Genomic DNA, 23,391 nt, shown 5'->3' with positions numbered 1-23,391 from the left:
AAAAAAAACGTCAAATCTCATGTTCATGTGTGTACCTTACTTGGACATATTTATGATGCAAGGTTGTATCAAATAACTCCTCGTGCATCCTCTGGGGAGCATAAATCTCATGATGCATAACAGAGAGAACATTTATTTACCTTTGAGGTGATTTAGATTGCATCTGAAATTCTGAATTGACATTTAGAGTCTTGCATTTACTGACTTGCTTTATGCTGCTTCTGTCTTCAGAAAGTTGATCTTGTCTTTGATGTACTCTCCATCAGGTTGCATCCCCACACACACATTTTTGGGGCATGTCCCTCAGTCTTGATGAATTATTTAAGTCTTGACTTGTTTTCTGCTGACCCCTGTTGCGTTTTTCCATTTTCTGCCTGAACCATATAAACAAATCGTGTTTTGATCTGCCAACCTGCATAATCTACGACACAATCTACTTGCTTCTTATACCATATAGCACGTGCAGCAGACCGTTCCATGTTTATTTTTAGATTTGGAGCTACCATAGGAATACTTAATGCTATTAAGATCAAAGTCTCCCCAGACTGTGCGTGTCTTTCTTTTTTTTTTTTTTTACAATAAGATCCAACCTGCGAGCATGTTCTGGAGCGGATGATGTGAAAATGTGGTTCAACATGACAGGGGTTTGACTCTTGCCTGTCATGCAACCTATTCTCACAGTGCAAAAAAAAAAAAAAATCATCTAACATTAAATTGCTTAAAATCAAGGCAGAATATGCTTGCTCTTTGTCAATTAACAAGTATTTCATCTTCCTGGGCAATTTCTGTGGAAGAATATTAATTTTGATTTAAAAATTATAATAAAATACTGTGACATATCAAGAGAAGATTATGGGTTATTTAATCGGTATAGTATAAATTCACTACTTTGAGACATTGGTGATTTTTTAGGTAACTACTGTAAGTTTAAATTAAATAAGACATTTTGCCAAGTCACATTTTTCTGTTCTTTTGGCAGATCATTTAACTTAAATTAAGTATTATGTTCCTCAAATGTATTGGTTTATTTTACGCCTGTTTTTTTGTTTGTACTGCACTCTGACCCTGCACACGTTTGTGTTGTTTGAGGACAAGCTTTTTTGTTCCCACTGCATCATCAATTATCCATTCTGTTAAACACGGAAAATTATTTCAGAGATCTGTTTCTAAATACATTGTTTGAAGATATCTGCTGATAACGTGCAGGGTGTGCATGATCTACAGTTGTGAACTGTGAACTGTTTTTCAGCATTTCAGTCATCCAGATTTCTGAGTGTAATTGAAACAGTGCCTTGATGCACATCGGAATAATAAACTGCCCCAACTTCCTGCGAAATAAAAACTTGAGAGCCTTTGTTTCCAGAACAAACCTGCTACAATGGCAAGTTACTAAGTTATAATTACTAGGCCAATTTCTACCACTACAGCATTCAATTAGTCAACAAACAAAGCATCTTTCCAGGATGCCACAAATTACAAAAGAGATTAGTGAATTATTTTGAGTTATTCAAGCTAGCCACATCTGTAGTGTGAGGCACAGACTGAAGAACGTGTGCTGCTGTGTTTAATAAACAGTTGACTCTGGGTTAAAATGTCTGTTTTGCGGACCTACACGCCGACAACATCAAACAAGGAGAGACTCCAAGAAGAGCGAGCCTCCGGAAGACTGTTAGCTCGCAAGCTAGCTGGGGGCTAGCGTCTCTTGCCGATGACTCGGTGGGATACATTCCAGCCACCAGAGGCTTTAAGCAGATATATTTTTGCTGCTCAAACATGAAGGCATGTGAAGACGTAAGAACGATGATACACTTGGTATTGGGCAGTTGAGCGGAGTGTTGTTCCAAGCGCTGGGGAACACGGATCCAAAGGTTATTCACAATTTTGAAGCCGCACTTTGTATACTTGGCAATTTTTTTTAATCATTCAAACTTGGCACGCTTGTGAACGACACTTTACTATGTAGCGTGAAGACACATTTTTAATTTACCCGGATTTTAATTGAGGTAATTTATTACCACATTACATCACTTTTCCCTTGCTCTTTGAGAACCAGTTTTTGCTGTACCGCTATCACCCCTGTAGACATTTGTGCCGTTTGGTGATGCGCATCTTTCTTCCAGATAACCCCACTGCGTCACCTTAAAACATGACAGTCCATGCAGTGAATTATTTTTTTTTACATTTGTTTCTCTCCACCTGTGATGTCCTTTCTGCACCAGCAAGATCAGAGCGTTTCTGCATGTGCATCTCTAATCAGTTAGAGAGCAAGAGAGAGACAGGAGTGTGCGTTCATGTGAGAGAGAACGCGAACGAGTGAGGAAAGGGTAAGGCGAGGAGGGGTGATTACGTGGAGCAGCACCCCATACGGCAGCCCTGCAGTGCGATCCGGAAAAAGGGGGCTTGGAGCTAGGCTGCGCAGAGAGTGAGAGAGGCGAGGACTGGGAGGGTGTTCAAAAGAGCAGGGATGAGACCCAAGGTATAGAGATACAGAGAGGGGAGCGGAGAGAGGGAGGGGGGGGCATGATCTTTGCTTCCAGTCGTGGGGGAGGACAGCAGTGGCAGTGGCAGCGGCAGTGGCAGTGGCGGCGGCGGGAGATTGAGGCAGGTCGGGAAAGCGGCCGGGCGGGACGGCATGAACCTGTGAGCAGTGAGGCGCTCTGTGTGCCCCCCTCAACCACCATTTGAGCAGGGGCGGGCATGCAGCAAAGCGGCGAAGGAGCCAGGTGGGCTGCGGAGCTCTTCTTCTTCTCCTCCTTCCTGTCAACGTCGCGGACGCTCCGGGGGACGAGCAGCGTCGTGTGAATGCCTCCTCGGACTCCCAAGCTACCCCTCGGGATTATGAAATTGAGGAGTTGAGGAAGCATCCGCTCCTGCAGGATTTTACAAATACGCCCTACTACCTACTTAACCTTTGTGGCTCTCTCACACCCCTGCCGAAAAATGATCACCTTGGTACCTCAAGTGTACTTTAAGAATGCTGCTACCTTGCTCGTACGAGCCGTGCTCTAGCTTTCAAAGCGCTTGACCAATGAAGCCATGGGACTCAGCCAGAGCTTTACAAGTATGTGGTGACCACCCCCCCAACCCGACTTTAGGGATAGAGTGTGTTGCTGTGTGAATACCAATGTTTTTGTGATGTCTTTGGAGCGGCTAGCCTCTCTCATGTTTTCACCCACTCGTCTGCTTAGTGGGCTCAGTTCAGCCCAAATTTGTCAGACGGGTTCCCTGCTCTCCTTCACTCTCGCCTGACCATAACCTGTTAGCCTATCCGGCGTCCTTTCCCCTTCCTCCTGTGTTGTAGAACGCGGGGTGGGAGCTCCGTCGGCCCAACCCCGAACCCCTTGTTTTTTTTTCCCAGCCCCGGACCCTGACTCCCCCAAGCCCGGCCTGGTGCTGCTGCACTCGGCTCTGCCCGCGCTGGCCGAGGATGATGTGGCAGTGCCACGTGTCGTCCTCCGAGTGCCGCTGCTACCGGCTCAACGGCTTCTCGCTGCTCAAGCGCTTCCCTCTCTCGGCAGATGGGGCGTGTGGCAAAGCCCTGGACCAGCCGGTGGGCGAGTGGCTGGAGAGAGCCGGGCTGCCGCAGTACGAGGGAAAGTTCCTGCTCAACGGCTTCGACGACCTGCGCTTCATGGTGAGTCACCTGAAACGAAGTCCCGCTCTCATGGCGTCTGCTTCAGGCTCTTGTCACCCTCTGCTGCCGCCCATCGTCCACGTCAGGGGCGGGCAAAGTTTTGTGCATGAGGATTTTGTTTTTCTGATTTAAAAGGAACTGATGGGACAGGTCATTTGGAGAGGAGTTTCAAAAAAATGCAACAGAAGTTCAAATATTTTGTAAACTTATCACATCAACAAAACAATTATTTATTTATCATTGGAAAATGAAAGGTTTTTATTTGAATAAAATTGTAAAATATTGTGTTTTATTCCCAACGAATAATTTAACCGTTTAAAAATAAAATATTTATTTTGCGTATTTGTAGTTATTTATTTTTAAAAATTATCCATGGTGAACCATAGAACAATAAATACACATTTAAATTGTTTATTTTACTCTATTTAAAACAACTAAAGCAATTATTTAACAAAATAAATAAAAACTCTTCCAATGTGTATGCAAATAAAAAATAATTTGAATATCAACATGTAAAATTGTTTATGTGATATTTTTATTCATTCAATATTATTATTTTCAACACATTAATCAACCAAATTGTTGTTATTTGACTATTTTTATTTATTTTTTTACAATAACAATTTATTATTAATCAATTAACCAGATGAATGAATTTATTAGACATTTTAAGGAACCTATTTAACCAATGGAAAACAGCAGCTAGTCTATTGTTCAAATAAATGCTAAGCCAGCCCATTAGAGGAACAAAGCGGGCCCTACTTTGCCCACCCCTGATCGACCCCCTCCTGACTTTCCACTCACCTCTGTGCAATGCATGACAATGCCAAGATTGATGATGAATAACACCTCCCCATCCTCCTATTCCCAACCAGGAGCATAGGCCGCCATCATTTGCAAGACAAACAGCCATCAAAAGCCATTAACTTTTTCTCCGCCATTAACAATTAGATGAGCTCATTCCACAGTCCTCCAAGCTAAAGTGGAGCTCACTTTTAATGCACTGCAGTTTCTTCCAGATACACTCTGCATGCTCCCATTATGACTGGTGTGAATACCACCCCAGCATAGTCTATTATACTGCGTAAAGACACATATTAAGAAATTCTTATCTCAATTTAAAACAGTATCCAGGTGGCTTAATATCTAGTCTGTGACATGCTTTTATCAAAATAGCCCAAAGATCAAAAATCATTGCGCCCTTAACATGTTTTTAGGGACCTGACTTAGGGCTGGGCGATATGACCTAAAATCAATATCGCGGTAAATTGGGCAATTTTACCTTGATAACGATAAATGCACGATAAATTCCCCCTGAGGACCAAAATCAAAATAAATGCAGGAGATGCATATTAACTGTTTTTTTTAATTGAAAAACTGGTACACATTACTTTCAGTGAAAAATAAAAGTACAAAAACCATTTGTATAAACATTCCAAAAATAGCTTGCTTTGCATGATTTGAACAATGTCACAAAGAACAGGAGAAAAAGGGTACCTCTCACAAAATCTCTTTCTGCAAATAGATTGTGCCGAGATGCTGTAATGCTATTTGCAAAGGCCTAGATTTGTGAAAAGGTATCTTGTAAACAATATAAATAATGCCATGTGCAAAGGAGCTAGTCATCTGTAAACAAAATGCTAAATAGAATGAAAAAATGTCAATGGAATGCCAATGCCAAATAAACAAGTGTGCTTCATCAGGAAAATGTGCAGTCTCGAGTACGCTGGTGCGCGGTCGCCACTTGTCTATGTGTGACGGGCCACTCCTTTTGTGGCGATTTGCAGCACCACGTCGCTGTCGCTCCGATACACCACGGACACTCAGGTGGATTTTGGGATAGTTTCTTTAATTTAATTCTGCAACACAATGTAGCAAGAGCAAGAGTGAAGTCGCAACCAGCTCGAGATAATCACTCTGCAATCCTCGTAGCTCTAACTCACTGACAACACAAACAAATTAAATCTGACTCTATAAAACCAAACAAAGTACTTATTACAAGTGTGATCGTATAGTGTTTTAACTAGAATACAATTACAACCAACTTTCCTGGGAATACAATTCTATGACTTTTTACAGTAAGAAAAGGAAAAAGAAGATATTCGCTCTCATTTACAGAGTGACCCTGAATGCATCACACACAGCAGACACGTAGCAGAACGTGACGACGTCACATCGCCAATGGCGGCAGCGCTTAACTGCAGGCTCGCGCAATTACATTCAAATAAATGAAAAACACGACAATGAAAACAAGATACAATAAAACAGAAAAGAGAATCACATTACCTGCAACACAATGTAGCAAGAGCAAGAGTGAAGTCGCAACCAGCTCGAGATAATCTGCACAACACACGTGTTTACAAATAAATTTAACAGAAGTTGACAAAATGTTACTTTTACAACAGTACAAGAATCGATGTGGGCTCATGACAATCAACTGAACTACTTGAGCGCACCACAGCAACATAAACGAACCAAATCATAATAATAATGTGCATTTGTTGGACGAGCAACGAGATGCGACTTACCACTCTGCAATCCTCGTAGCTCTAACTGACGCTACGCGGGATGCAGGTGCCACATTGTGTGCCATTGCGTCACTTCCGCCATCATTTAACAAGGTATATATTTTACTCCGTTACATATGTACTGCACATTCAGGCTCAAACAGGGATGCATGTTGCGACTCGACCACAAGTCGGATGTGGATGCAAAATGCTTGACATGTCTCCGCTCCCGTCCTGATGTTGTCCATATCGGGAAGTACGGTTTGCAACAAATATTTTCGTACCTCTTGTCGGCTACTTTCATGAGGCGTTTCAATCCTGTGCGCTCCACTGTAACTAGAGGAGCTATATCTTTAGAGCTATGTGCTCGGCTATCGCGTCCACCTCTGAAACGTTCTCTCGTTTGGTGTCGCCTCCGTTATGGGCTGTTGTCACTTGTCCAAACTTGCTCCTCACTTTGAACATTTAGCACAAGCTCCAAGTCAACAGCATGGTTGTGTTGTGGGTGGTGAAAAAGAAAAGGTTGGACGCGCTGTTTTGGGTGCTTACGACGCATTTTGTAGTTCATGTTCTTTTGCTTAAACATTGTCTTTATGGAACCCAAAACATTTCCAAACGACAGATGTCGAATTTCTTTTCGGGACAAGCGCAACAGGAACAATTTCAACTAACGTTACTTCGTCTTCAGATGTGTCAGCCGCTTCTGAATTTGAATCGCCAGCTACGAACACGTCTTGTTTACATTCTTGTTCAGAAGGGTGGAGTCACGTGACGACACACGCAGTAGCCGTCTTAAAGGGGCATGAACATCGCCGCAGACAGAAAAGACTTCTTTTTCTTTCTTTTTTTTTTTTTTTTTTTTTTTTTTAGACACCGAATTTACCGACATGGGCAAAAGGATGTCGGTCATTGTAATACATTTCGGTAACGGTAAATTTTCGGTTTATCGCCCAGCCCTAACCTGACTCATTCCACCCCACTAACTGCTTTGCCAAAGGCGAGCCCGGCTTTTGATATCGCGACGACCGGGGGCGGAGCATAAGGTTTATGACTGTCATCACGCCAGCAAGCTTATGTGTAACAGTGGGCTGCTTGCTTCCCCAGAGTAAAAGGTGGAAGCACCCGTAAATGCAGTAAAACATTTTAACTTGTAGAGGCAACTGACAACATCACCAAGCAATCAGTTATCTGAAGCTAATGCTGTTAGCTCACGACAATGCATTAAATGGGCTGGTTCGAGTACCAGCAATTGTCAGTTTAAGCCTCTAGCGTACTGGGACTTTTCTCTCTTGCACATTGTAATACTTGTTGTAATATTCCTGTGGCTATACTACATTACCCAGTGTGCTCTGGTACGCACTACCTGTCCCATGAGAGACGGTCTCGCGAGTTGGGCACAGTATGTCTGTATATTATATGACTTCGTTGTGGTAAAGACACTCACACAATTAAATGACCAGCACAATGCCCATTTAATTAGCATGTTGTACAAACTTTGTAATTATCTACACGCAATAAAATTATGTAATTACAGTATAGAAAATTCAATGCTGTAGTGTCATCTCTGTTGTTATAGAACACATTTAAAAAAAAATGTGTTAGTGTTTTTTTTTGGAGCACTAGAATAGATCAGTGGTAATTCCATTTCAAAGGGGAAAGATGACTTGAGATAAGAGTGGTTTGTAGTCAAGAAACAAATCAGACTTCTAAGTCAAGACACAACTAGAATCGTGTACAAGCGATTAAAAAGATGGATGGATGAATTTTCCAAATTACGTCCCCTTGAAAATATGAGCCCATAAATTGGTGCATCTGGAAAGCAAGGCTATCCTCAGCACCTCCACCTTGATTACAAATTAATCTGCTGATTTAACTGCACCTCACTGCCCACAGCATGACTAAAAGCATTATCGTGTTTTATTTGATTTTTTTGTTAAATTGTAGAGAAACGCGCCTTGGATGCCGTTCACTCCCCGGGTCAAACGATGGCCGCCGCGCCGTAAATAACGGCGCCCTAAGGGGCTCAGAGCGAGCGTTTGAGCTGCTGTTGGGTTACGTCACCTTGTCACGCCGGAGTTTGGCTCAGCAGCGTGGAGAGGAGCTGCTCCGTGACCTCTTTAGCATACGAGCTGTAGCTTCAACTTGCATGAAGCGGTACAGCTATTTTATACAAAATGATAGTATTCTGTTTTTCATGGTTATATCAAAGTGTGGTCTTCGTGTTGGCCACTTGTTGCTAGGCAGAATTCAAGAAGAACCACCACGGCCCCCCTAAAAAAACAAAAAAACAAAAAAAACATAACAATGGCATTCATACACCAGTCAAGCTGACTCTGCTGCTTCCTTAGTTAGCTGAGCCAAAGAGCCAAGCTGCATCACACAGAAGAGTAAGCACAGAAAAATGCAACAGGAACACAGAAAATAAACAAATGTTTGCACTACAAGCATTTAGAGACGTTTTGTTACGTGCACGCCTTAATGACGATGCCATCTCATCGATTTGGTGGGCACACCACACTTGTGCCATTTTAAAACGTAACAACTAAAATTGGAAATTTTACCTTGCTAGCAAAGCAGATCGTAAGAAGTGTCTTGATTCATGGAAGCACTGTAGCAAGCCAGGCCAAACGGCCTCACACAACAGGGAGAGGCGAAACGAACAAAAGTGAAGAAAGAGAAAGAGAAATATGAAAATAACCATGGATGGTATTAAAATAATAATAGAAAATGGGCTTAAATCCAATTTCTAGAACCAGAACATTTAAATAAGTCTATTTGGATAAATGCATTTAAAATATGAGTCACAACATGCTGGATCTGGAGGGGCACTGGGCCATTTGCCCCATGATATAACTTCTCTACACAAAATCTATTTAGCTTTATGTATTTTACTGTGGAATTGTTTTGACTCAAATATGCTTGGCCACTTGTTGCTGTAGACAATTTAAGGGGCACAACCATAGTTGTCCCCAAAACCCGATTAAAAAAAATAAAAAGTCTGATGTACACAAAGTCATGCTGAATTTGCAGTTTCCATGGCTACGCGAGCGAAAGCATTAAGTTGTGTTAACATTGGACATCGGACATCCTTAGCATGATTCCACAGCAACTTGGGCAAAGGGAACGCTTTCAGTGCTACTTATTTCTCAAAGTCTTTTTGCTAAATAATCACTTCTATATAACAGTGTTATTTGCTGGAATTCATGGAGCACCGTCTCACTTGCCCTATTATGAAAATTCTAACTACAAATTTGATAGTATTACTGCATTGGTTTGAATACGTTCGCAAATGAGTAACTGCGCTACAACAGCGCCATCCGATGGTGGTGGTGGGGCAGTGCCCCGAATTAAAAATCTGCACATATTAAAGATTTTTTTTTCCCTTTAGAAGTCAGTTGTTGATTGGATAGGTATATGTCCAACATTAGTCCAAATAAAGTTTACAGCCCATAAATCCCTTCCATGTATGTTATGGGCTTTAAAAAACAGACTTTTATCAAATCCGGTTTAAATGTGCTGAATGTGAATTTGGAAAAAGTGTCCCGGTGATAAATTGGATGATTCCGTGCAGGAGGGAAGATTTCCCAAACATAATGTGATGCGGACTACGGGTCATTAAGCATTCTGATGTTCATTTGTGTATGACGCCTCATGTGTCTGCTGGACCTGACACATCAGCGAGATAAATGATGGGCTCAGCGAGGCAAACAAGCCGCGCTAAAAGAACGCCGAATTCCACGATTGTAAACAACGGCAAAGGTCAGCCGAGTCGGGTAGACGGGGCGGATGTTTCATCGCGTGCCCTTTTACACGCTTCCAGATTCGTCAATGTTGTGAAGCAAATGTTCTCCAGTAGGGGGCAGCACATTTCAAAATAGCTTTGGTAGCAGTAACAATTGAACATCAGGTTTGCCTCGGTTTTATTTCTAAATACTTTTAAAAATAGCTTCTATTTTTCCCAGATTAGAATATTAGTATATATATATATATATATATATATATATATATATATATATATAAATATATATATATATAAAAAGAACATAACAAAGAGGAAGTTATTCATTATTTTTTTAATGTATTTTTTATTTTTTACATTGTAAGAATATTTACTGAACTTGCAAACCATTTCTCCCAAAACTTAAAAGGACTGTAAATTTAAAATCAACAAAATACGTTTCATCCGAACTTGTTTCTACATTTAAAACCACACAAATCTGGATTTTATGGCAATATTTGACCCACAATTTACATTTCTAAAATTGTCCTCTTGGCACTGCATGTGAGCTTGAAGGAAAAGCAATTTCGAAGCTCTTTTTGAGGATTTGTGGCGGGCAAAGTCACAGCCGAGACGTCCGGCTCCGCATGAGAAGTTTCCCCTAGCGGCCGGGTCGGCGGAACAAAGCGAGCGCATGAGTGGTGAGGCTCTCCGCCGCCCGTGACGACTGCGCCGAGAGGCAGCTTTTGAGGGATCATGAATTATGAACAGATGTGTGCCCATTCTCATAATTTTTACACGACGATTAGCATTTTCTGCTGCAAGTGGGTCGCCCGTCATCGCTCCCTTCTTCGGGGGTCAACATTTTTTTTTAATTCTATTTCTTAGTATGCTAACACTTTGTTGCTTCGATGTCCAAGCTAATGCGGGAAATCGTCCACTGAGAATCGCGCGTGTCGCGTACTTGTCTCGTATCTGTTCCCCATAATTATTGCATGCGATTGTGCTGCTTTCAACAAAAACACTCCATTGTGGACGTGAACAGGCTGAAGCTTTTATGGTGTCCTAAGAAGAATTTTATTTCGAACAAAATTTGTATCTTATTCGCTGGGGGAGTGCAGGACTCCACTTGAAGATGATTGGATATGTATGCATCTCAACAAATGGCTACGGTATGATTCAAGGTTGGATTCAGTTTGATTCAGTGGGATTATGATTCGATTTTGAATAGACTGTATCATAAGTTTCTTGTTGTCATTTACATTTATACAGGTATATAGAGTGGGTGCAATATGATATTCAAGGTTAGTGCATTTGAAAGATTTGATTCGATTAAGTTCAGTTACATTTTTAAAATCTAAACAGATTTTTTTCTGATTTTTTTGTTATAATCCAATTATTTACAATACATCAATTAACCAGATTTATTCATTACAAATTAAAATGAAAAAAAAAGGTGGCCGATTAAAGGTCCTCCCCCCATTTCAACATAGTTCTCTGGCAGCAATATGTTACAAAATTGCAATGCAATACTTTTGTATTTAACTCATTCAATCCATAAAACATAAATATACCTTTTCAAAAACGTAGTCCCCACCTCCCAAAGACGGATTTATACGTCTTAACGTTTTTTTTTTTTTTTTGCGTCATAGCTCCGTGTTTCTATAGCATTAGAACAGAATATTCTGTTGGCCTTGCAAAATCAAACGCTGGGATTGAGGCGTTTTGTCTAGTGAAAATGATTGGGATTAAATGAGTTAACAGGGATTTATCTTGAATGAAAAATGCAGTTTTAAAGCTTTTCATTAATATGCAGGGAATGCTGTATGTCATTTCGTCTGTCTTAAAAAAAAATAAAAAATTCCTCACGCTTTTTGGGAGCCCCCTTGTGGCCAGGGGGTCGCAAGCAGCCACTTAGTTGGCACATGCCTTTGGGCCAGCTCTGGACGGGAACACACAAAGCGTAACACATGCCTTAGCGTCCCAGTGCCTGCGGAGCTCTTTCAAAAAATAGAAATAAAGACAATTTGGCGTACGGGTCAAGAGAGCGATGCTAATTTAGCGAGCGCACGCAGCGAGACGGAGGAGCGCTAGCACGGCCTCATCATCATCATCATCATCGGCAAGTCGCCGCGCATCACGTCAATAGTGGCGTGCGGCTCATTAGCTATGCAAGTACTCAAGCGTACATTTTCCCGTCACGTGACGTCAAAGCCGATGAGCGAGAGCCTCCCGAGGCGTCGTCGAACCATGGAGAATCTATTTCAGGCGCCTATCCTGGATTTATGGCGACCTTTTATTAATCGGGCTGCAGTGGGGCTTTGAGGCCGAGCCAGCGGCATGGAGCAAAGACAGAACATTTTAACATTCTTGGCCGGGAACAATCAATATGCAGCAGTATGCACCGGGGAGGGGAAAACGCTTAGATGCACATTTTCCGGGCTCGCTCTATGGCTGCGTTCAAAATCACTCCCTATTCACCATGCACAGTAGCTGTCTGGTATAAAGTAAAGTAGCTAAATGAAAGCACTACTTACTCACTGAAGTACAAGTATCTTCACAGAAAATAACATTGCTATAAGAAAAAGTTACCTCGTAGAATCTTCCTTGAGTAAAAGTCTACAAGTGTCTTGACATTGGATGTCCTTCAGTAACAAAAGTTATTTGGTCTTAAATTCAATGGATATGCGTTGCTCCTTCTGGTGTGTGTGCGCTTGTCCACCTGAGGTCAGTATAAGAGACATATGGATATACTTGGAGACGTGCATGGCTCCCCAGTTCACTGTAGAATTAATCTTTCTTCAAAGAGGATGGAGAACATATGTAAATGAGTATTGTGAAATTACCTGTCTACATAAACTGCTGCACCATTTGTGTTAATTAAACTAAGCAAGCTTTTTATCAATTACATCCAGTGTATTTTTGAAGTACAATTCAGTTGTATTTCACTATTTCGCCCAGAACAGTAGGTTTGCATTTGATCATTTAGAACAGATTTTTTTTTTTAAAACATTTATGTACATTTTGTAAATGACTATTTCTGTATGTGGAATACATATTAATTTCATCAATTTCTTCAGTGTTTTTATTCCCTACATTTCATTTGACTGCATAACTACATATTCTACTATATAAAAATCCCAATGTAGTGATTATGGAAGAGTGGATACGTGAATAAAAATGAATGCAGCGTTCTGAATCATTCACTCATTTTCGAATCACTCCATAAAGATTTTTTTGTCTGTATGTAGTCCAATATTTAAAAACCGAGATACATCTTTCCGGTCAAGGATCTGCTTTAGGAACCACAAAATGTTTCTTCCCCCGTTTCATTGAAAGCAGCGCGTACGGACGCATCCACCAAGGCTTTCTTTGTTCCCGTCGCACCGCATCACATTGATCTCGCAGCGCCATGCACAATTTATTTGACTTCATTGTCCTCCCACTCGTCTCGTGTCAGGCGTGCACTAAACACTCTGGTGTCGCATCCCGAGCCATGTTTGCACCCAGTGATACACTTGAAAGTGAAATTACAGGCGTGTAACAGTTCTGTATGTATTTGTATTTCATTTGGTCAGGAAGGGACATTCGATGATCTGTCAGCCTCTGATAAGGGGACGTCATGGCCTTTTTTGGGCTGGCGACCAGTCCATGGGTGTCTCCAGCCTCTTACCCAAAGACAACTGGGATAGGCTCCAGGTCACACGCAATGTAACCCTAATGGGGACAAAGCAATCTATTTTCCCAACCCACTCACTGGGTTGCTGAGGATTTTGAGCAGATTGGGTTATTTTTACCGAGGGTTTGGTTTGAAGGTTGGATTTGGATAGGCTGAAGAAGAACACCTCTGACTTTGGATTCAAAATCGTGTTTCCAATCCTGGTCTGAGCAAACGGTAATTGGGCTTTTGGTACCATGCTGATTACAAGACAATGCCTTAGCCAAGTCAGGATAAAAATGGGTGAGTTGTGTCATGAAGGCAATCAGGTGGAAAAACTGTGCCAAATACATGCGACTGACTTGCAGTGGCGAGCCCTGATGGGAGCAAATCAGAGCTATTCAGATAACCTGGTCACCCATTTCCTGGTAGCTTCAACTCATCGGTTTGGGTAGTTTTTCCGCTTTGATGGATAAAAATCTTAACCCAATGTGCTGGGTCAAATCCTCAACCCAATCCACTGGGTAAAAATAACCCAGTATTGGATCAATCCCGTTTCAATTTAGCACTGGGTTTGATAGTTCATCCAATTTGGGTTACATTTAATCTGGCAGTTTTTAAAGCATTAGAAATTGGATGCATGGCTGGATGGACGGATGGAAAGTTTAATTGATGGATTCTCGGTCGACAAATAGCAACACTTAGTCCACCACTTTGGTACACTATCACTATGGCTTGGAGTCCAACAGAAGGGTGGCAGGAAGTCGTATGGCTCAGCTAGTTCACCAAATTTGAATGCCGTTTGGTGGAATGAATCAAGACTTGACATTCGGCGTGTCACATTTCATGTAACATTTCACTTCTTTACTACAATTAATGTCTTCTGTGGTCATGATTTGCGTGTGTGTGCATGTGTGCCTGGGCGTGCTTATGTTCAATTGTATGCATCTCCTATGTTTGCGCACATGCAGGGAAGTAACGTGATGGAGGACCAGGATCTCCGAGACATCGGCATCACCGACCCAGGACACAGGAAGAAAATCTTGCATGCGGCACGCGGATTGCCCAAGGTACTCTTATTGGCAGCAAATAAACATATATTGTGTTCAGGATTAAAGGTACCCCGTTTCTGAGTTATGCTCGGATGTATTTTGATGAGATTTATGGTGCCCACAGGACGCATGAGGAGCCAGTCATTTGACACTACTGTGCATTATAAATGTGGAAGGCGGGCTGAGCACATACAGATGATTTGAACAAATTTGTTCGCAAGAGAGGGAAAAAAGCTCAAAGTCACAAAAGAGCCAATTGATGAATGTGTGTAAAAGATTATCCTGAGCTTGTTGCGTGGGGTGTGCTCAGAGTGATTTTTCTGAATTGCTGGGAAAATGACAGGTCGGGAGTGGCTGCTGGAGGAATTAATACTTCCAATCTGAAATCACATTTACAAGAACGCCACTCATCACTCACATTTCAGTGACATCCCATAATCAACTGTTGGCTGACTGATTGTTATATGTGCACCCCACTTAAGTTTGGCTAGATGAAGCCAAAAGAAGCTCACCTCTGATGTTGCCGCTGCAGGTCAAAGCTCTGGGCTGTGATGGTAGCACATCTCTGGCCTCGTGGCTAGATGGCCTGGGCCTGCACGAGTATCTGCCCAACTTCCTGTCCAGTGGCTACCGCACGCTGGAGTGCGTCAAGAACTTGTGGGAGCTGGAGATCATCAATGTAAGTAAGCACCGTCAGGCACCAGTGAACGACACCTCGCTGTTTCAAAACTACTGCATGCCTGGCTCGCATAGAAGTTGAAGCCGCGATCAGATGAGGCTTCTATGTGATGAGAAGTGAAGTCTTTAGACTTGGTGAAGCAGCATGGGGTTCATTGTCCAAAGTTTCCATCTGGATTGGTTCCACGCACACAGTGCATTCAGAAAGTAGTCACATCCACTTTTGCTGTTTCATAATTGAATCTGTTTGTTTTTGGGGGAAATTATAATTCAACCTTATGATACATAATTTTTCCCATATATTAGAACGAAAGAACCAAGAAATCCCATTCAAGTTCTCTTTTCTTAATACACCTTTGACCGCAACTACATTGTCTAGCTGTAGTTTGGAATATAATGCCACAAACTGTGCACATTTTTCGACAGTCTGTCCCTCAACCAATTAATTTAATCCAATTTGGAATAAGGCTGTAACAACAAATTGCGGGAAAAGGGAAGCACTGAGAATACTTTGCGTATTTCCTTAGAATCAGGTTTCGCCTGTGAGCACTTATTAAATTATATAAATGAGTTAGGGGTATAACCAACCAACTTGAAAAGCATCCAGCTGTCGATGGGTGCTAAGCAAACTACTGTGAGGCTGAGAAAACTGAAACGTTTGTCTTGTCTGACCTGGCCTGGGGTTGTGACACCACCTGTTATTTGGGAGGCACATGAAAATCAGTGAACGTTAAAGTAAATAGAAATGCAGACACGGCCACGTAAACAAAGGTAAACTGAGGACACCCTGCACTCCGCTCTCACAACTGGGTCTTTGCCCTTTTTCAAAATCCCTCCAAAGATGTTTTGCTCTGTGACTCATTTCGGCTCGGGCTATCATAAATAATTTACTATAGCATAATTTGTCGAGGAAGTCACAATCATCCATTGTGGCAAAAATACCACAATCATGAAGTCTCTATTCGTGTTTTCTTCAGTTAGCGTGGTTACAGCTGAGCAGAGGTTGAGCACACCAGCGTGTTGCCATGGTTACGTTCCACAGACTTTCTTTAGGCGTCCTATCTTTTTTTTTTCTTTTTCTTCTTACATCGCCGCCATGCTCTGCAGCATCTCACGGCAAATCGAGCATCGCCGTGACCTACAAACCGCTTTACATTCCCGCACGCCATCTTAAGTGCTTTATTATTAGGATTTACACAATCTCTAACCCCAGTGGGAATGCCAGACTTCCAGACAAGTCCTTCCCTGAGACGGGATGAATGATTAAAGGCTTCAGACAAAAAGAAATACACACGACGGCGACGTCTGTTGCGGAGCATCTCGGAGTTAAAGCTAATTGCACACGCAACGTTAATAACGGACGCAAGTGCGCTAATAGTCAATTATGCAAATTTATACGATAGAAAAGAGTTTTGACTCCATAAAACTAACAACCTCTGACGAGTATAATCACAGTTTAACAGGGAGGAACATGCTTTGAGAAGGTGAGCGTCTTAAAATACACTAAAAGAGGATTGAACTAGTGTATGGAGTGGTTTATTCACTCAAAAGTAGACGAGGGAGGCGACTAATCAAACAACGCGTGAAACTGGAGTTTTAAAGTTTTGAATCAATGACATAGGCGATTAAATGTTAAATCTGTTTTTTGTGGTATCTCGTAAAAAAGTGACGAGTGCCTCGGCTAAGCATGGCTGTTTCGTTAGCAACGAATATAAAAAGATTTTTTCTGTTAACAATTTGCTTGCCTGTGTGGACAATGGCAACTAAAGCCATTAATTAGTTTGACAGTTAGTTAAGAGTCAGTGAAAATTAAATTAAATATGCTGACTCTAACCAAGGAACCGAACACTGAACCACAATAACATTCAGACCCACTTGAACCATTTTACTTTCTTTTCTTCAGTCAATTGAGCTTTAACGAGGCATTTTGGAGTTGACCCACGGCTGTTGTGATTTTGGTGTGGCCGTGCCACACGTGATTGATCTGCAAAACAAATGATTGAATGTTTTCACGTCCCGCTGCAATGTGATTACGTACCACTAGGGGTACCCATACCCCTGGTTGGTAAACATTGCCTTAGAGCCACTAAAAGCAGGTCTCAGTTGTGGCGCAAGTGCTGTAACGCATTTTGATGGACTTGATCCAGGCACAGGCAGACAGATTTTGTTATTGTATTTTATTTATAAGCTCAAACCCTCTTAATCAACGTAAAAATTAACGACTTATCATCATCATCTTTTTTCTATTTATTAAAACATCCCCATGGGCCGCAGCAGTTATTCAGGTGCGTGGGGGAACCCACAAACAGACAAACGATTAGTGCCCACTTCACAGCGGTGATTTGTGACCACCTGGCCAACTTCATATCATCCGCAAGTGGAGGTCTGCTTGCAGTTCCTCATAAACAAAATTTTGCGTGTTTCGATTTTCTGCAAGGACTCCCGCGAGTCAGTTTCTGTTTGCACAATGTCTCTGAATTGAAAGTGAATGAGTGGAGCTGCTTTCACTGGCCAGAAAGTGAGTCAGCTGTGTTCACTCCACCAACAGTGCAAACACCCCTTTTTGCCCCCATCTACGAAAATACCCCAAAAATAAAACTCCGCCCTTGCACACAGTTAGACTGCATTTTGCGCTACACTTGCGCTGCGTACAAAAATAGGGTCCAGTGAGTTAGTCAGTCGGCGGTCAATACTCAGTCGCTCAGTTGATTGGTCAGTTTATCATTCAGTTATGGCATTTATTAGTACGTTATTAGTGAGCAAGTATTAGTCAGTCAGTGATGTACTGTGGTTACTCATTCAGTCAGTGAGGTAGTCAGTTTGTTAGCCAGTAAGTCAGACAGTTTGTTGGTTTTCAATCAATAATTCAGTCACTTGTTAGGCTGGTCAGTCAGTCAAGCTGACAGTTTGTCAGTTACTGTGGTTATTCTTTTAGTATGTTTGTGGGCTACTCAGTAAGTGGGTTAGTTAGCTTCCAGTCAGTCAGTTACTCAACTAGTATGTCATTTAGTTCCTGTAGTTACTCAGTTAGTCAGGCAGTAAGTAAGTTTTGAGTCAGTCGATTTATGAGTCAGTTATTTTATGAGTTTCCAGTCGTTCACTCGGTTGGTGGATTAGTCAATCAGTCAGTCAGTTAGTTTGTCAGTCAATGTCTATTTGTGGTACGGCCTCTGTTTATGGAAATATCGTGTTTCTTATTTTGAGAGCGCAATGGGCTCACTGTGTTATTTAAGCACGATGCACAAAGATGCTTCGTGAATTATGGAGCATTCCCGGGAAAGAGACAGTAGCGTACTCTAAACTGATGGTAGAACAGATTGAGGCTGAATTATTGATGGGCAGTCAAGGGGGCGTGTGCCGCCGACTCAGTGGATTTTATAGGCCACTCTTATTAGTTTGTGGTTGCAAATGGCTGCTCGGAATGCCTTGTTGGATGCTCTTTGCTGCCGTAGGTCATCAGGGTGGGTCCGCTGGGCCACAGGAAGCGGATCATCGCTTCTCTGGCCGAGAGACCCTACGAGGAGGCGCCCTCCAAGTCCAGACGTCTGTCTCCTATCATGGTGAGGACCATGATACTACTTCATTGCTCTCTGCTCTTTCCTTTCCTCCTGTCCCAGACAACTTGCCCCCTGTGCCATGTCTTTTTGCAGGTTAAAATTTGAATACTTGTGATTCACCTTGCTTCTATATTGTTAAAACGAGCAATAGTTTTTCTCAAGAAAAAGTATTTCACTCAAATTTGAATATCAACCGTAACGTAGTAATTTAACACTGATTTTGGTTGCGTTTCAATCAGTTGAAAAGCCAAGAAGTCAATTTCAGTTATTGTAGTTTCATCACTTGGTAGAAACAGGACTATGTAAGACCAAGAAGACAGCCAATAGAAAGTTTGCTTTGTAACCCTCGTGAAGAATCTTTGTTCCATTGTTGAGGATGAATGTTGGATCGGTATCAGAAAAGCTGAGGGCGACTTGGCTGTCTAAACATTGTATCATCATACGATGTGTTTTGTCTGTGTGCCTTTTTATGCCTCTCAGTTCCACGACCTCTTGTCCCAGACCACTTGCCCCCTGGGCCAAATGGACCCCTACACCAGTCGCTCCATGGACATGTTGCTGCCCCTGGCCGAGGCCGACCGGCGGCGTCGAGGAGGACTGGATCAGGACTGTAGTGTCTCTCTGCGTTCCTACTGTGAGCGGCCGCGCTCTGTCGTGAGTTCCTCATTTGTCTTCGTTTCTTCGTAGAGTTTTACAACAACTTAGAACTTTACAACTTGAGCACACTCATATTCAAATGCCAAGCGTCTGTTATTTAAAAAAAAACATTTCAAAACCTTTTCCTCTATTATTGTGACATATCACTGGTGGAACAATTCATTTTAAGGGACTTGCCTCAGAAAGAACGAAATCCATTTTATTCATGTTAAAATGAAATCAGCACAAACTTGCTACATTTAAAGTGTCTCCAATTACTCCTCAATAAAGTTCGGATGTTCTAGTAGCCTTTCCCTGCTATTTTTGTCATCACATCTTATAGGACAAGCCATGATCCATCGAGAGATTCCACAGCATCAGGGGGATCAATCTATTGCTCAAAGGTGTTGATCAGAAGGACTGTTCCAAATTGATTTAGAATAGGATTTGTGATTAATTTAATTAATTCTTAAATCCACTCAGTAATTAATGAATAATTATTGTCTAATTCACTCTGATTGAAAAGTGTACTTGTCAAGAACATTTTTCAACGGAGATGTGTGGAGGGGAGTCTGATGCTGCGCCACTTTAAATTTTAAGCTTATAAATAACTTTATTGATGCACAACCACCAGTAGATGGCAGCGATCCACCATTTTAAAAATGAGCTCAGCTCAGTTTGTGAGTCCATGTGAAGAAACAGCTGCATTTCCTTAACCTACCTATGTTCTACTAATGATAATGATAGAACCAAAAAAGGGACAAAATAAAAAGTTTTCCTTACCAAGAGAAAGATTTGATTCTTTCATTTGGTGGATTTGGTATATATTCTCTATTTTTATAATTTTTCACATTTGACTAATTGTGTGTATTCAGGAAAACAATATATAGTTTTTTCTAACTCATATTTATTCTCATTGAATATTATTATAAATAATCCTCGATTTTTTCATGTTTTATTTGAAAATGTGTAATAAAATCATTACGTACATATAGTTAAAAACATAACGTGTACTATTACAATAACCAAACATTAGAGACATAAAAATAAACAGTAATAGTAATAATTTAATGAAAAATAAAAAGCAAAGATAGGATTTGTATTATGTTGATGTCAGTGAATGAATTAAATTTTGCTAGGATGCAGTCTTTTGAGGTTTTAACAACGCAAAGATGAAACCGTTGGAGCCGCACAACAAACCAAGCCAAGCTTGCGTCCTCACAGATGTGTCACATGTGTCAGCAAAGTCCTCGCTAGCGAGTTGACTTAACACGTGAACCCAGCCAACATCTGGGTCCCGCTGTCATGAACTCTCACAGCTCTTACGTGACGGCTCGCAATGTCCTCAGGTGAAAGCGCTAAGAATAACTCCACACCCACCGTCAAATGTTAGCATTGGCTAAAGGTCACAAACCGCCGCACAAACTCAAACAGTCACACGTGCGCAACCCCACGGGAAATCTTACTCCACTACGATCGCTGATAGGAAACTTTCATTGTCTAGAGCGCTAGTCCTCTATTAGATGGGCTGAAGTACCCAAAGACTGCAGAGTGCCAGAGATATCAAACATTCAGAGTTTATTCATAAACATCTGTGTCACCGCAGGACCGACACAGTGAGCGACACAAAGAATCTCGCGTGAACCTGCGGCCGCCGAGCCACTCTGCTACCTATGCCACCGTGTCTGCTTGGCATCACCAACCTGAGAAGCTCATTCTAGACGCCTGCGGGTATGAGGCAACTGTAAGTGGCTTTTGCCAAAGACTTTTAACCACTGTGATCAATATGCTGTACTCTCACTGGACATTTCAATAGTTTCACCTGCTCAGTCTAATGAGATCCAATACAAGCACTTTCTTTGCAATCAATAAAGACCATTGTATGACACGGGGACCAGGCACAGCGCCAGGATTTCTTTTCTCTCCAGGGGCTAATGGGGGGCAATGACTGAATCATAGTGGTGCTGAGAAAATATTTTATAAATATATTTTAGGATATTAAATAACATCAGGTGTTTAAAAAGAGGCTACACAGATATCTGATGGTGGTATTGCCCCTCCTAGCCCTTGTTTAATGTCATCCCCAACTGGGACAATCGATTTACTATTCATTAATCTCAAATTCTGGACTTTTTTTTGTCTTTTATTTTATTTACATTTTTTTTTTTTTTTTTTTGTTAATGAATTTGTAAGGGCGACACTGACTTTTTAGGGCGCCCGCCTCACAATGCCGAAGTGCAGGGTTCGATTCCGGCTCCAGTCTTCCTGTGTGGAGTTTGCATGTTCTCCCCGTGCCTATGTGGGTTTTGGGTGGTGCGGTTTCCTTCCACATTCCAAAAACATGCATTTTAGGTTGTAGTGATTGAAAACTCAAAATTGGCCCTCCGTGAGATTGTGAGTGCGATTGGTTGTTTGTCTCTGCCTGCTGCCCAAGGATAGCTGAGATAGGGTCCAGCATGCCTGCGACCCTCGTGAGTTCTACTAATATTATAATAAACTGTAACTGAAACTGTAATTTACCAATGTCCACAGTAGGTAGTGCAATAACACATATTTCAGTTTGATTTATAAAATCCATTCATTTTCCGAACCCTTTGTCCTCACAGGGGTCGGCAGGCATGCTTGTGCTTAAGCCAGCTGTCTTCGGGTGAGAGGTGGGGTCCATGAAAAAGTAATTTACCAAGATCCTGAAAAGATAAAACAACAACACCGATCCTGAGACCAAAACAAATTTGCAAGAATAATCTAAATATTCAGTTCAATTCAAGTGTAAAATAGTTTTATCAATCGGTAGAACAATCACACAGCTCCCCAGAGCCTTAAACGGGAAGTCAAAAATGTTCCTTACAATATGTTCTATGTGTCCCTACTTGTCTGTACACGGCATTCTGAATAATATTGTGTTTTGGAATATTAATTAAGCAGCAAAATCAATCCGTTTTCATCCATCTTATATGACATTTTGACACTTGCTGTTGACTGAAAATAACATTACAGTTACTTATATATGACTGGTGTAAGAATGCTGCTTTCTCACTGTCAGGAGAAATGAAGCATCGGTGGCCACCTTACGCTTCAATTTGCTAAGCCCATCTAACTTGGATGCATTGATTTCTCTGCGGCGTCCGAAAAGGCCGTGTCAGTCGAAGTATATCTCTGACTACTGCACAAAGATTCATCTGTATCATATTGTTAGAATCGTCCATCCATCATCTGTACCGCTTCTCCTCATAAGGGCCGCGGGGGGTGCCGGAGCCTATCCCAGCTATCTTAGGGATGCAGGCGGGGGACACCCTGAACAGGGTGCCATCCAATCGCAGGGCACACAGAGACAAACAACCATCTGCGCTCACACTCACACCTAGGGGAAATTTAGCATGTCCAATCAATCTGCCATGCATGTTTTTGGAATGTGGGAGGAAACCGGAGGAAGTCCACATAGCCACGGGGAGAACATGCAAACGCTGGAATCGATCACACGACCTCTGCACTGTGAGGCCATCGTGCTAACCAGTCGTCCACCGTTGTTAGAATCATCAACAATGAAGTTAAAGTAAAGCCCATCAGGTACAAAAAAAATAACTGCAAAATGTAAATCTAACCTCTGTGAGTCACAATTCATGCTGCTAAGATAATATACTCTGAATTATCGATACAAACAGTGAAGTTGGTTCTTTGAGAGACTATCATTACACCACAAAGGGATCCTAGGTAAAACATGCGCTGATAAATGTTTTTCGCGAAAACAAAACAGAAGTGGTGACGCAAGATGGCTGCCGTCTGGCTTCAGCTGGGAGGGGCCTATTGCTAAAGAAGAAGTCTGTTGCCAAATGTTGCATTCGAGGACTGTGGGAAGTTGGGTCTTTTACAACCTTCAACCTCTTTGAACTGGGTGGTCCAAGTCGGACCCCAACTTTACCAAATGGCTTCAATTTGACGAGATTCTCAACA

The 23,391-nt window shown here is 41.9% G+C and overlaps 1 protein-coding gene across 9 annotated transcripts in view; it reads left to right on the top strand.

The window, feature by feature from the left end:
• Positions 1-23,391, top strand: part of anks1ab (ankyrin repeat and sterile alpha motif domain containing 1Ab) — a 49,494-nt gene that overhangs the window by 13,506 nt on the left and 12,597 nt on the right. For 7 of the 9 annotated variants that reach the window (XM_088308864.1, XM_088308861.1, XM_088308865.1 and 4 more), the window contains exons 4-9: positions 3,519-3,634; positions 14,489-14,587; positions 15,102-15,248; positions 18,700-18,807; positions 19,285-19,458; positions 21,047-21,184. In XM_088308864.1, coding sequence (XP_088164990.1) covers positions 3,519-3,634; positions 14,489-14,587; positions 15,102-15,248; positions 18,700-18,807; positions 19,285-19,458; positions 21,047-21,184 — 782 coding nt within the window. Of the gene's footprint in view, positions 1-2,285; positions 3,635-14,488; positions 14,588-15,101; positions 15,249-18,699; positions 18,808-19,284; positions 19,459-21,046; positions 21,185-23,391 lie in introns of those variants that run through there. The other 2 variants (XM_088308869.1, XM_088308870.1) reach the window with 2 other exon arrangements.

This window comes from Idiotropiscis lumnitzeri, chromosome 11, assembly GCF_059441095.1.
Source record: "Idiotropiscis lumnitzeri isolate Australia: NSW breed Sydney's pygmy pipehorse chromosome 11, RoL_Ilum_1.0, whole genome shotgun sequence".
NCBI classification, from domain to species: domain Eukaryota; kingdom Metazoa; phylum Chordata; class Actinopteri; order Syngnathiformes; family Syngnathidae; genus Idiotropiscis; species Idiotropiscis lumnitzeri.
This window is presented reverse-complemented; position numbering and strand designations above follow the sequence as displayed.